Below are 14,851 nucleotides of genomic sequence, written 5' to 3'. Positions count from 1 at the left end.
AAGAAGAAGGCGTTGAAAGCCACATGGGATGACTCATCATCAAGCTCATCGGAAGAAGATGAAAGGAAGAGCTCAAAGCACATGGCTCTCATGGCCTTAAGTCATGTAGAAGATAGTGAAGATGAAGATAGTCATGAAGAAGATGTGGAGTCTTCAAGTGAGTCATCTTCTAGTGATGATGAGGTAATTTCTCCCAAGCTTGATAAGATGTATGCCACCATTGCATGCTTAACCAATGCACTAGTTAAATCAAAAGGGAAGGTCAAAAGATTGCAAAATGAATTGAAATCACTCAAAAATGAAATTGTGCCATGTGAAAGTTGCATGCTTCATGAAAATGACAAAAATGATGTTGATGATCTTGAAAAGAAAATGTATCATTGAAATCACAAGTTGATGATCTTAGATGTGCTCTAGTAAAATTTACTTCAAGCTCAAAATACTTAGACATGATTCTAGGAGCTCAAAGAGGCGTGTACAATAAAGCGGGACTAGGTTTCAAATCTCAAGATAAGGAAGTTAAATTCATGTCCCTAATTAGTAGAAACCATGCTTCAAGGGTTAAGGTTGTTCAAGCTTGGGTACCCAAGCAATTTGTTATTGATGCTACCGGACCCAAAGTGTGGGTACCAAAACATTTGGTTCATCATGTTTAAACAGGCATGCGCAAAGGGGGAGCATCCAACAACATGGTTCGTAGATAGTGGATGCTCTAAGCATATGACGGGAGACTCATCAAAATTTTCATCATTTAGACACAAAAGTAAAGGTACCGTTTCTTTTGGTAATAGTGGTGAGCTAAAAGTTATAGGAATTGGAGATATTAGAATTTCGGAGAAATTTGTAATAAAAAATGTGTTACTAGTAAAAGGCATGGCTTTTAATCTCTTGAGTGTTAGTCAACTATGTGACTCGGGGTATAGAGTTGAGTTCAACTCATCTCAATGCCTAGTCAAACATAGTGAACTAAACACCAATGTTCTCATAGGCCATAGAAAAGAAAATATTTATCAAGTTGAACTATTTGGTGCTACTAATGTGTTTGCTAAGTGTCTCATGTCCAAAGAAGAGGAGACGTGGCTTTGGCACCGGAGACTCGCTTACACCAACATGAAGAATATCAAAAATCTCTCAAGGAAGGAGTTGGTGCACGGATTGCCAAAGTTGAAGTTTCAAAAGGACAAAATATGTGATGCATGTCAAATGGGTAAGCAAACCAAAGCTACTCATAAAGGTAAAAATGTTGTAAGTACTTCAAATGCTTTAGAGCTCATTCACATGGATTTATTTGATAGTAGCAAATATAGTTCTTTAAATGGTAGTAGATATTGCTTTGTAATTGTGGATGATTACACTAGATATACATGGGTGTTTTTCTTGAAACATAAGGATCAAACTCTAGATACCTTGATTGTTTTTTGTAATAGAGTAGAAAATGAAAAGGCTCATAAGATAAACAAAATAAGAAGTGATCATGGAGGTGAGTTTGAAAATGATAGATTCACAAGTTTTTGTATGGAAAAAGGCTACAAACATGAGTTTTCAACCCCTAGAACACCTCAACAAAATGGAGTTGTTGAGAGGAAAAATAGGGTGTTACAAGAGGCCGCTAGGAGCATGTTAAATGAATATTCACTACATAGTTTCCTATGGGCCGAAGCAATCAATACGGCTTGTTATGTCCAAAATCGAACTTTAATACATAAGTTTCTAGGAAAAACACCTCATGAATTGTGGTTTGGTAAACAACCTACAATTAAGCATCTTAGAGTATTTGGGTGTAAGGTCTATATTCTAAACACCAAGGATCACTTGGGAAAGTTTTCCGCTAAGGCGGATGAGGGGATTCTTGTAGGATACTCAAGTCATAGCAAGGCATACCGAATTTACAACAAAAGATCAAAACTAGTTGAAGAATCAATAGATGTTGTATTTGAAGAAAATCCCTCTTTAAACGCTATAAGAACAAACAATGAAGAATTACAATTTGAGTTAGAGAAACTAACACTAAATGAGGTAAATCATCAAGGAGAAGAAAATCAAGAAAGTGATGGTGAGAAAAATGAACCTTTGCCACTTGAACCCAAAATTATAACAAATCAAGACTCAAGACCTATTAGGACTCATGTAAATCATCCCTTAGATCAAGTAGTAGGAGACATTACTCAAGGAGTGAGAACTCGATCTTACTTTAGAAATGAAGGAAGTCAAGTTGCCCTAATATCTCAAATAGAACCAAAAACCATTGATGATGCCTTGTTTGATCCGGATTGGATTTTAGCAATGAAAGATGAATTATCTCAATTTGAGAGAAGTCAAGTTTGGGATTTAGTTCCTAGGCCTAACAACAAATCAATTATTGATACAAAATGGGTTTTTAGGAACAAACTTGATGATAAAGGGATAGTGGTGAGAAACAAAGTTAGATTGGTCGCTAGGGGTTTCAATCAAGTAGAAGGGTTGGACTATGATGAAACTTATGCACCCGTAGCAAGATTGGAGTCAATTAGAATGATGTTGGCCTTTGCCGCCCACAAGGGCTTCAAATTGTACCAAATGGATGTAAAATCAGCATTTTTAAATGGTGTAATAAAGGAAGAAGTATATGTTGAGCAACCACCGGGATTTAAAAATTTGGAGTGTCCAACCCATGTATATAAACTTAAAAAAGGCCTTATATGGACTAAAACAAGCTCATCGGCCTTGGTATGAACGATTGTCAACATTTCTAGTATCAAAAGGGTTTCATAGAGGAAAAATTGATCCTACTTTATTCTTGGAAAATAATGGTAATGATTTGTTTGTGGCCCAAGTATATGTAGATGACATTATTTGTGGTTCCACAAATAAAGATTTTTTAAATGAATTCATTAATCACATGGAGAGTGAATTCGAAATGAGTTTGGTTGGTGAGTTGACATTTTTCCTAGGATTACAAATTAAGCAAACAAAAGAAGGCATTTACATTCATCAATCCAAATATGTCAAAGAGCTATTTAAGAAATTTGGAATGGAAAATGCAAAGGAAATATCTACCCCCATGGCCACAAATACTAAGTTGGATAAAGACATTGAGGGGAAAGAAGTTGACTCCAAAGTGTATCGTAGTGCTATAGGAAGTCTTCTCTATCTCACGGCTAGTAGACCGGATATACTTTTCGCCGTAGGTATATGTGCTAGGTATCAATCTTGTGCCAAGGAGTCACATTTGAGTGCCGTTAAGCGAATTCTTCGTTATCTCAAGGGGACTCAAAATGTTGGTCTTTGGTATCCTAGAACCGAAACTTTTGACCTAGTGGGCTATACCGATTCCGATTATGCCGGATGCAAGTTGGATCGCAAAAGCACTAGTGGTAGTTGTCAATTTCTAGGGTCCTCTTTAGTAAGTTGGTCAAGTAGAAAACAACATTGTGTAGCTCTCTCCACAACCGAAGCGGAATATATTACCATGGGAGAGTGTGTATCGCAATTATTGTGGATGACTCATACTCTAGAAGATTATAAACTTACCTATAACAATGTTCAAGTACTTTGTGATAATGTGAGCACAATCAACTTAACAAAAAATCCCGTTCATCATTCAAGAACGAAACACATAGAGGTTAAACATCATTTTATCCGTGATCATGTAACTCGAGGTGATATCATTTTAAATTATGTTGGATCAAAATCTAACTTAGCCGATATCTTCACCAAACCTCTTCCCGAAGTTGAATTTAGCTTTCTTAGAAGAGAATTGGGAATGTGTTGTATTGATTAAATCAAATCCTCCATGGTCACTTTATAGGTAGAGCCTTTGAGTTTTTCACCTTAATTTTTACCTCTCACAAACACATAGGGTTATCTTCTTTGTGTGATTTAGATGGGGGTGAGAGGTTAGGAACATTTATCTTGGTCATAATGCTTGTTATGATGCATTAAGTTGGCCAAGAAAAATGATTTTCACATGAAACATTCATTTGTCCAATCATAGGGAAAGCAAGTGTACAACTCATGTGCCCGTTGCCCTACGATTATGATTGGAAATTTCCAATTGATCATGTCACAACTTACTTCTGAAACATTGGTTGAAGTGTGTTATTGGATGGGGATTATTATGAAAAAGATAGATACAAACTTCCTCATATTTTTGAAGTTTTCAATAATTTGTGGTTTTGTGTAAGTTTTCATTAAGACGAGTTTATTTTTATTAAACTTTATTTTTCCTTGATAATATGGGACATATATAGTGTCTACGCAAAATTTCATGATTTTTGGAGTCGTGTACAATTAGTTGTGCTTTTCCAAATCTTGGTTCTGAAAGTTTTTCAGACATGCAGAACTATCAGGCTTCCCAATCGATTGGTGAATCGATTGGGAGGCTCGCACTTGGCCACAGAAGGCATCTGAATCGATCAATGGATCGATTCAGAGAACCTCAATCGATCAATGGATCGATTGAGACACCCTTTCGTTTTTCCACAGAAGGCGTCTGAATCGATCCATGGATCGATTCAGATTTTTGTTCGACTTTCACAGAAGCATTGTGAATCGATCGACCGATCGATTCAATTACTCTCAATCGATCGGTCGATCGATCGAAGCCCTAAAACCCGTCTTAAATCCGTGGATCCGAATCGATCCCTTAATTTTTTTCTTTTCTCGTTCTCTCTCTCGACGCGGCTTTTGCCCTAGGCGACTTCCCAGGCGACGGTTCTGCCTGTCTCGATCGTCACTCCGGCGTGTCTCTCCGGCGAAGAGGAGCTATTCCACTTCTCTTCCAGTTCTCTCTCGACACACTGGACAGCTCCTTTCCTCTTCTCCGCGTCCTCACACAAAATGCGGACTCAAAACCCTAAACCTAGGTAAAACTCGTTGCTCTAGTCCTTGTTGTTCTTTTTTTTTTGCTCCTATTCTTGACCTAATCTGTATTTTTGTATGTCTTTGTGCATTGCATTATCCCTCATGCATTGCATTATGATCCTGTCCGAACCAGGAGCCAACGGACACTGGGCACGCGGCACGCTCCTAGTCGATGGGGTGAATCTCCGGCTGGTCGAACGAAGCTCCGGCGATCCTGCACGAAAGTCTAGCCGGGAAGGGGTTCCCGGCGACGACCCTCCGACGCTCAAGTCAGGTAAGTGGTGGAGAAAGTGGCTGCCAAATTTGTATCATGCGTACCTTTGGCGAAGTAATAGCCTCTTTATATAGGACGGAGAAGGAACTGATGCACGCCCGCCGAGGTGCGTACGTGTCAGCAACCCATACCACGGTATGCACTTGTCAGAGAGCTTACCTGACACCATGTTGCCACAGTCCGAGCATGTTCTTTGATGGGACGGCAGGACCACCCGTTGTCAGACTAGAAGTATGGCATAGCCATACGACTTGACGGCTGTCAGAAGATGTCCCCATCTTTTACCCACCGTCTGACTGGGGTGTCCGGCCCGCCGGGCGGACGATGAATGTCGTCCGGACGGCCTTGATTCTTTGCGCCGTCCGGGCGGCACCTCCTTCCGCTCGGTCATTACGCACTGCTTTATTTGAGCGTCGGAACCCTGGTCCCTGCCAGGGTGCCTTTTACTATCAAATTTTCCTTTCTTCTGAGTCCGGTCAGCTCGCCCTTTTCCGGCGAGCCACTGGACCCTTTGACCTTCTCTCAGCGTTGACTCCTTCTTATGGGGTTCCGGATTTTTACCGCCGGATCACATTACTTGCATTATCCTTGAATCTTTGCATTACTGTCAAACCATTCACTGTCCCTTCCTCACGCACTTTGTATTCCTTCCCGTTCACTGTCAACCCTGGGCATCTCGTGCATTTGTTTTCTATCCCACAGAAAGAAACAAAAGGTCCATGAATCGGGCGAAGGGTCGTCTGTCCCTTCCTCACGTCCTCAACCTCCCACTGACCCTAGGTTTCCAAATGCTGCAATGCAACAAGCTTTCACCAAAAATGCTTTCAAACTTATATCCCCTAGATCAGTGAATTTGCAATATTATAGATCATCTTGCTTTGATACCTGTAATAGGTTCAAACATTATAAACTTGACTCCTTGTTGACTTGTGAGAGGGATATCAATATAGGTCTAGTCTCCGAATTTTATAATAATTTACACACTACAGATGGTGTACATTATCGTACTCGTGTCGCAAAACGGAGCCTAGACTTCTCCTATGAGATTCTTCAATCTTATCTTAAATGTCTATCTTCAGATAATGATTTTGTCTTTTATCCCACTCTTCCCGATGAGCTCCCTCCACCTTTTGAGCGTATTAGCATCGCATCCATGCATCAATTTCTCTTTGGTCGTCCGCGTCCGGATGGGCCAGATGCTCATGTCACCAAATTCTCTTCTCTTGAGTTATCGGCTGAAAATGCCGCTTTGTTTAAAGTGATCATCAATTGTCTCTTCCCCATTGCCTCTCGTGCCCTAGCCACTCTACGACCGCCTCATATGTTTGCTCTCTACGCCATTCGTCATTCCCTTGACATCAACATCACTCTGAATATCTTTCATTGCATCATCCATTTCACCCAGCCCGTGCAGCAGACAATACATATGCCTTTCGGGCATCTTATCACAGATTGGCTGGCGTCCCAGAAGGTTGATGTCTCCAGGGGACGTTTGGAGCACATGATCGTGGCTTATTCTCGGATTTCTTCACGCTCTTTCAAGAAGTCGGGTCTGATTGGTGGTCCAGCTGGAGTTAGATGGATCGATGGCCGTGCTTTTGGGGAGGGACCCCGAGCTCGCCACAGGGGGGATGCACAGGCCTTGGCTCCTGCGGAGGATGAGGCTGAGGAGGAGTTCCCCGGGCCAGCTTCTCCGACTCTTGAGGAGACGGTTTCCACTCGCCTTGAGGAGCTGACCCTGGAGGTAGCCAGCCTGCGTACCACGTTGGATACCGTGGTCCAGCAGCAAACTTCGATGCAGCGGACTCTGGATACACTGGTGGACTTAGTGGGCTCGTGGGTGACGGTTCACCCGTCTCAGTCTGGTCCATCCCCGCCCCTGTTCCCCCTCTACTACGTCTGCTCCAGCTGCTGATCCTGATCCCCCTCCTCCTGGCGACGAGCTTATCGAGTTTTATGTTCCTCTGTGATATGTTTTTATTTGTTGTATGGATGGTTATTCTGGAGTCCTTTTTGTGAACTCTCTTGTATTTTGAATGTATGATATATGTTTTTGCTACACTCTCCTTTTGATTCTACTCTTCAGTGTTGTTATGTTCTATTGATATATGTGTTTTAGGGGGAGCATTCCTTGGATTTATCATATTTGCCTTGTGCACTTATTGAGGGGGAGTTATTTATTTTTGATTTTTGACAAAGGGGGAGATCTATGTTGAAGTTCATGCTTATTGCTTATGCCTATCGTAGTAAATTAAAATCAAGCTTACTGCAATTATGCAATTATTATTTCAGTAAGCTACAATCATTATTTATCATTGTATTGGAAATTAGTCTAAACTTAAATAGATTGTCAAACATCAAAAAGGGGGAGATTGTTGGTGCAATCATGCCCTGGAAGTTTCAATGTGTTGACAATTATTTAAGTTTAGGTTAATACGGTGGAACTAACATGCATTGTGAGTTTGCAGGAGGAGTTTCTTGCAGGTCAGAAGACCAGATGCAAGAGAAGACCAAGAAGGTCGAGGACTGGATTCTTGGCAAAAAGAGTTCTTGCAGGTCAGAAGACCAGATGCAAGGCAAGAGAAGTCCAAGAAGGTCGGGGATCGGATTCTTGGCAAGAGAAGCTCCTGCAAGTCACAAGATTATGTGTGTGATAGGCTCACTGTCAGAGATCGACTGGAAAATCGATTCAGACATGGTTGTGCGACAAATTGCCTCTGAATCGATCAGCCGATCGATTGAAGGTAAGGCAATCGATTGGCTGATCAATTAGTAAAGTTCTGCGCAGCACAGAATGCGTCTGGATCGATCAGCCGATCGATTCAAGGTACTGAATCGATCGGCCGATCGATTCAAGGGATTGAATCGATCGGCCGATCGATCCGTGAACATTCTTTGCGAAGCATAGAATCACTCTGAATCGATCAGCCGATCGATTCAATGTATTGAATCGATCGGCCGATCGATTCAAGAAGCTGCGATTTCATGAGCAAGCGGCTGAATCGATTCAAACGCTATCTCCAATCGATCCAAGTCAAATAAAAGAATCTGCACCGTTGATCTTGACGCGATGGCCTCCAACGGATAGTTGTGAATCGATTGGAATATGACTTCAATCGATCCACGGCGACGGCGGCGTGAGAAACGGCTAGTTTTCTCAACGTATAAAACACGGAAAGAAACGGGAAAACAAGCACAACAAAACATATACTGTTCCATTGCTCTCCAAGCCTTTTAAAAGCTCTCAAGTGATAAAGATTCAAAGCAAAGGGTTCAAGCTCCTCTCTACTACGTACTGAAATCTCACCTGCAAAGAAGAAGTTGGTTAAATATTGTAATCTTTCTCTACTTCTTCTTTGTAGCGTTTGTGATATTTATTTTGAAGAAAAGGGAGAGGTGTATTTCTGTTAAGGTTTCTCCACCTTCGGTGTAATTTCGAGAAGGAGGGTTTTCAATAGTGAAAGAGTGTGAGTGGTGTGGATCCTTGGATTAGTCACCTCCTTGAGGAGGTGGATACCAAGTAAATACCGATGTTAGCATTGCCTTCAGATTTTCGCTGTGCAAAACAAAGTTGGTCAGCAAAAGAAGTGAGTCATTCACCCCCCCTCCTCTAGGTCAACCGATCCTAACAATATAGTGAGGATGGATTAGAGTTAAAATAATGTTTAGTACTAAAAATACATCATTTTAATGTAAAAACTACACTAAATATGATATTATGGATTAGAGATGGTCTAAAAACAATCGCTTCGACGGACGGTTCGATTTGGTTTGGCGGAATTTTATTGAACCGGAAGTATTACGAAATAAATTTTTTATTGTTGAGTAAATTATTTTGAAAATAAATTATTTTTCTAGCTGTTGACATAAACAGATAAATCCAAATTAGTTTTCTTTTTCCAATCAAACTCCTTTGCATAATAACTTACTAAATTTGTTATAAATTTTTTTTTTGTGGACTGAAAAAAATGCAAAATAATAATACTTTTTGCAGGATGAAGATTAAACAGGGAGAGAGTGAGAGACACGACACAACACCGATCGATGGCTCTCTTGGGCTTCGCCTCCGTCTGCCTTCTCTCCTTTCACAAATCCCTCGAATGTTCCTCCGCTCGCCTTCCTTCGATGTCGAGAAGGGAGCTTGTGATCGAGAGGACGAGTAGAAGAAGCGGAAGGTGTCGGGCGGCGGTAGCCGCGGAGGACGTCGGGAGGGAGGAGGTGCTGGTTCCGGCGGAAGCTGAGGTGGAGGAAGACGTGGCAGAGTACGATTGGAGAGAGGAATGGTACCCGCTGTACTTGACGGAGCAAGTCCCCAACGACGCGCCGCTCGGCCTCTCCGTCTTCGACAAGCAGCTCGTCCTCTTCCGCGACGGCGACGGCGTCCTCCGTTGCTTCGAGGACAGATGCCCTCACCGGTGTGCTTGGCTTCTTCTGATCTACAACCCTAGATTTGGGGCGAAAAGAAGAAAAAAAATTGATTTTGATGCAGATTTCTTCGGATTTAAAGCACTAAAATTTGGGGCAAAACGATTTTTTTTTTATTTTGATGCAGATTGGCGAAGCTGTCGGAGGGGCAATTGGTGGATGGACGCCTGGAGTGCCTCTACCACGGCTGGCAGTTCGCCGGCGAAGGCCGGTGCGTGAAGATCCCGCAGCTGCCGGAGTCGGCGAAGATCCCTCGCGCGGCGTGCGTGAGGTCGTACGAGGTGCGCGATTCGCAGGGGGTGGTGTGGGTTTGGATGTCGGACAAGACCCCGCCGGTGAACTTGAAACTGCCATGGTTCGAGCACTACGACCGGCCGGGATTTCAGGCCATTTCCTCCGTCCATGAGCTGCCCTACGACCACTCCATCCTTCTCGAGAACTTGATGGACCCGGCGCACGTGCCGATCTCCCACGACCGCACTGACTGGTCCGCCCGCCGTGAGGAGGCGCAGCCGCTGGAGTTCGAGGTCACCGAGCGCACCGCCCGCGGCTTCGCCGGCCGGTGGGGGCGGCCAAGGACGCGGCCCGGGCAGTGGAGCTTCCTCCGCTTTCAAGCCCCCTGCGTCCTCTCCAACGATGTAGAACAAATCGACAAGAAGGGAGAGAAGCAGTACCTGTCGGCGTTGTTCCTCTGCCGGCCGACGGGGCAGGGGAAGTCAATGCTCATTGCCCGGTTCGGCGCCAGCGCCCGGCCAGGCTTCTTCAAGCTCATCCCCGACTGGTTCATCCACCAGAACCAATGCAGCGTCTTCGAGCAGGACATGGGCTTCCTCTCGTCGCAGAACGAGGTGCTCGTGAAGGAGCGCCGCCCCACCAGAGACCTCTACCTAAACCTGAGATCGTCGGACACGTGGGTGGCGGAGTACCGAAAGTGGATGGACCGCGCCGGCCACGGCATGCCGTACCACTTCGGGCACGCGACTATCTCCCCGCCGAAGGAGCCGGCGGTGGTGGAGCAGGCGCCGGTCGGCGTGGTCGCGGGGATGTCCGCCACGTTCCCGGCCAAGGGAGGCGTTGGCGAGCGGCACGCGCCGAACCCGGCGAACCGGTACTACCGCCACGTGGTGCACTGCAAGCAGTGCAGGAATGACCTGAAGGCGTTCCGGGGGTGGAACAAGGCGCTGCTCGCGGCCGCCGCCGCGGCCGTTGGGGCGGCTATCCTAGCAGCGGGGCTGCGGGCGAAGGCGCTTCTGCTTGCGGCGGCGGCGCTGTTTGTGGCCGGATCTTTCGCTTGCTCCGCCGCGATCGATCTCATCACCACCAACTTCATTCGATCACACAGAAAATTGTGAGCGTTAATTTTCACAGCCGCAGCGATCGATCGGTAGCCACAAGATTTGACTTTAAATTTCAATAAATAATTAAAATAGTATCATGTTTCTTATTATAGGAGCAGTCAATCAAGTGGAACGAAGTCAAAACTAACTAACATTATCAAGTCGTGTTGACAAATTTGACCCTAGATATGTTTTTGACTTTAAGGTTTAACCGGTGACATTTTCACTAGATTTTGGGTAGGCATAAAGGAGATTCCTATTTCCTAAGAGGACGGATCCCGCCTGGCTTCGTAAAGTCAACTTCATAACAGGTTATAAGCATTTTGTTAATGAATGACTAAATACATCATTAAAGACAATCAACTACAAAAATTTTAGATACAACTCCATTTCTTGTGGATTTATGCAACCATTTTAGATACTTTTAAGTAATTTTCGTCAAAGGATTCCTAAAGCTCGTTTAATCTTTTACTTTGACGTCTACTTGCTCTCTTAAGCAATGTCCAAGGGTGACAATTTATGTTACACATGTTAACCCTACTAGTTGATAACGAATCAATCATTATTTCAATTCGACACGAGTGAGCTTCTACTAACATGATCGTTACAAGAATGAGATTGAAGCAACTATATTCAGTCATTCCAAAGGAGGAGGGTCTAACTACAATAGAACAAAAGATCAATTTTTAAAATTCACAACTAGAGAATAAACATAGCAACCATCAAGGTAATAAATGATAATTCTGTACTTACAAATGAAACGCAAGACACCATGCTGCGTAAATGTTAAGGTTCCTCCGGAGGATCACTTCATCTCGATCTCCATCCATGTGCCTTAACGATTTCCAGGTTTGGCAGAAACTACCATTGCTCGCCTTCGCTAACCCGTTGCAAAACAACTGAAGCCGCCTCCATAGCGGAACCATATACCATCTAAACAAATGGACCTAAGCAAGAAAGATACTTCTTTTCCTGCATAAAAAAGAGTGGCACTTTCTTACACTTCATGCTAATGAAAACAATAGCTGCAAATCATGCAATCGAGAGGTAATAATTGAAATTATATGCTTACGAGTGATGTGCAAGGCACCGAGAGGCATAAATGTCATTGGTCCTCCCATGGATCTCGTCTCCAAAGCACCTGCTCATCGATCTTAGTCAGCTTATCATCATCCAACCGCTTCCAGGTCTTGATCACCTCAACGCCCATCCATGTCCCTTTCCCTTTTCCAAGTTGAGCCAAAACTACCCTTGCTCGCCTTCGCCAACTGGGTTTTCCATACCCATGATAACCGAAGCCACCGCCATAGCAGAACCATATACCATCTAAGTTTCCACAGAAATCATTCAGATGGTCATGGCCAATGAATACTGCCTTTACATCTCCCATGGAGACAAGGGTCTGAAGGACCCCAGAGTTGACAGAAGAACAAGCAATTGCCTCTTGGAACTGGCCTACGAAACCCTTAAACCACAGCTCTCGAACCTCTGGAATTGGAATGTGGAAGAATGATAGCGAAGGAGCTGGGTACCTGCTCTGTTGTAGATTTGATGATCTCTGTTAGCAAGTAAGCAAAGTGATGCATCTATTCTTGAGTTTGTATTACAAGCTTTGACATATAAATAGTAATGTTAGTGAAGCAAAGCATCTAGGCTGGAATTTTTTTAGAAGCTTTGACATATAAATAGTATAAATAGAAATGTAGAATGCAATTAACAGTAAGTTATGATTGTTTGTATATGTTGGGAACTCGGGTGCTACTGTTATGACTAAATCACCAACCTGTAGATCTTCAGAAACAGCTCGAAGCCAAGTCAATTGAGAATCCTTTATCCATCCATAAGTTCTCCGTCCACCGACCATAGCACGATCACCACTGTCAAGGAAGTAGAGATTGAGAACGCTGGTATTAGCCAGTCCAGAATCCCATGCTCCATGCACATTGATGTCGTAATTCCCATATCCATCTACCAAAAAACCTGATGGATTTACTTGGGCCACTGAATAATCCATAAGTGAGATAAATGACATCAACTCCACTCTTGGCATGGTTGACTCCTGATCATGATTGCCCAAGATTGCTGCCCAGGGAATCCTGGATTCCATGGCAGGTCTAAAGACTTTGAAAAGGGATTCTGCAGCATCCGTAGCGCTGGCGCCAAATATGTTATCCCCTGTAAAGATGAAAACTCTACATGCATAGAAGCACCTGAGACATGATAAGTTAATTTACATGCAGAACATGGAAATTTAAGAAAGAATAGGCTTCTGTTTGCAATGCCTCTCAAAGGGTGGTTTTATACGTTCTCTGATCTTTAAACTGACTATAATATGTAAAATGGAAAAGTTGGAGGTAAAGGAGATGGAGTATTGCGCTTCAGAAGTGGTTTTCAAGTAGGCTAATTCCGCTGCACATGGTTGGATGTATACTTTATGGATCAACCAAAAAGGGATCTTATTTTCCACTAAGGATTCGCAAACAGAACACGAGACTTTACCAATGGTTTGACTTGCATCATGGTTAGCTAGTTGGGGTAAATAAACATCAGCAAATTCTCTTCATCAGGTGTGTATCTATACTGGGTCTGCAGATTCCACATATATCTCAACCAGTCAATCTCATAGTCGGATGGCTCAAATGAATGGGAATGTGGCAGGTCTTTGGTTTGAGGCAGGTCAACACTGCTTGATGGATTGATCCTATTGATCTGTCTAGCGAATGACACGGTATTTCTCCTTGTGTTCCATTTCTGTGTTGTGTCTCAAAAGTCCTTAATGTTTGGTTAACACTTGGTTTTGGATCTTCGATGCTCTTTAGTTTCATATCTTGTGCACTTGTTTTGTGCTTTGTGCTTTCATACTGTGTTCTGAACTAGCTGCCACGCTTAAATTTGTATCTTCTACTTCTATACAACCTTCTGATAGAAGGACCATGGTGATTGAATCTAAAAAGGCAGTAACAGAAAAATAAGGAGGAAAGACCAGGAAGTTTGTAAATCCTCGCCTTAACAAATTAATAAACAAAAAAAAAATCTTAATTAAAAACATTAAAACCTTCACAAATTTGATAAGATTTTGAGTTTTTCCCATGAAAGGTTCTTATATACTAATACAGTTTGGAAAGTGAAAACGAGTTCGCTCGTATCATTCTTAAAAGGTTAAAAGAGATGCAGGAAAAAGAAAAAAATTGCTTCACCAGTAGCACAACTCTAGAACTCCATTTGAGAACAAAAATCTAAAGAAGAGAAATTTTTGTGGAAGAAGCATGATAGATAGTTAACGAAAAATCAGCTAACTATTCGTATTAAGAATATATGGATTTGCAAAACTAAGAAAGTGAAGATGTATCCAAAGCCTCAAAGACAAATCCAATCTTTCTGGCTGAAGAACAGCCGAGTACCAGAAGCAGAAGAACCAGCATACAAACCTGTGAATGCAATCAGATCGGGCCTCTCCGCTTCGATCATCCTCTTTAGGAACACCGTCGAGTTGACATCGGTGCATCGGGAGGACTCCGACGGCAATACGTCTCGACACCGGGTCACCAGCCCGTTCCCATAATGCATATCAGCCACCTAGTAGAGACAGTTCTCGATGAAAAAAATTGCGATCGTCGAGTTACGAGGAGGGATCGAACTGAAAACATCAATCACCTGAAGGATCTTGAAGCTGCCATCGGATCGGAATCGAAGTGGGAGCTCAGCTGATCTCTTCACCCTCGGTACGGCGTCAGCGCCCAAAAATGCGACCCACAGAAGGGAGAGGCAGAGGAAGAGAACGAGGGGGAGGAAGAAAAGGATGAGTACGAGATGCGAAAAGAAGGATCGACGCCATGGACGCCGGCGCATCCTCTTCTCCTGCGAAATCGCGCGTTGACGAAGGGGTAGCGGGAGTAGACGCCCATCACGTGAGACAACTCTTATTGGGCCGGATGGGAGGAACGTCACGTGACGGGCTTGAAGGAACAAAATA

At 43.3% G+C, this 14,851-nt stretch overlaps 2 protein-coding genes across 6 annotated transcripts; one reads left to right on the top strand and one right to left on the bottom strand.

The window, feature by feature from the left end:
- Window positions 1-9,085: 9,085 nt before the first annotated feature.
- On the bottom strand, window positions 9,086-14,763 carry LOC122025574 (probable inactive purple acid phosphatase 28). Of its 5 annotated transcripts, none has more exons than XR_006123763.1 (6): window positions 14,533-14,763; window positions 14,307-14,454; window positions 12,662-13,053; window positions 11,951-12,436; window positions 11,632-11,850; window positions 9,086-9,560 (listed from the first exon to the last, which is right to left on the bottom strand). XR_006123763.1 is itself a non-coding variant. In XM_042584402.1 (5 exons), exons 1-4 carry the CDS (start codon window positions 14,725-14,727, stop codon window positions 11,984-11,986), a joined length of 1,188 nt encoding a protein of 395 aa, XP_042440336.1. In that variant the 5' UTR covers window positions 14,728-14,763; the 3' UTR covers window positions 11,546-11,850; window positions 11,951-11,983. The 5 variants fall into 5 exon arrangements, 2 of the variants coding, with proteins under 2 accessions (XP_042440336.1, XP_042440337.1); XR_006123764.1 differs by lacking the exon at window positions 9,086-9,560 and adding an exon at window positions 9,658-10,865 and having other exon boundaries at window positions 11,951-12,415; XR_006123762.1 differs by lacking the exon at window positions 9,086-9,560 and adding an exon at window positions 10,726-10,865.
- Window positions 9,136-10,988, top strand: LOC122025573 (protein TIC 55, chloroplastic-like). The gene is made up of 2 exons (XM_042584401.1): window positions 9,136-9,531; window positions 9,669-10,988. The coding sequence occupies exons 1-2, from the start codon at window positions 9,161-9,163 to the stop codon at window positions 10,891-10,893; spliced, it is 1,596 nt and encodes a 531-aa protein (XP_042440335.1). The 5' UTR covers window positions 9,136-9,160; the 3' UTR covers window positions 10,894-10,988.
- Window positions 14,764-14,851: the final 88 nt, after the last annotated feature.

The sequence above is a fragment of the Zingiber officinale genome, chromosome 9B (genome assembly GCF_018446385.1).
Source record: "Zingiber officinale cultivar Zhangliang chromosome 9B, Zo_v1.1, whole genome shotgun sequence".
NCBI lineage: Eukaryota > Viridiplantae > Streptophyta > Magnoliopsida > Zingiberales > Zingiberaceae > Zingiber > Zingiber officinale.
The sequence above is the reverse complement of the archived record's forward strand: the minus strand, read 5'-3'. Positions and strand labels throughout refer to the sequence as shown.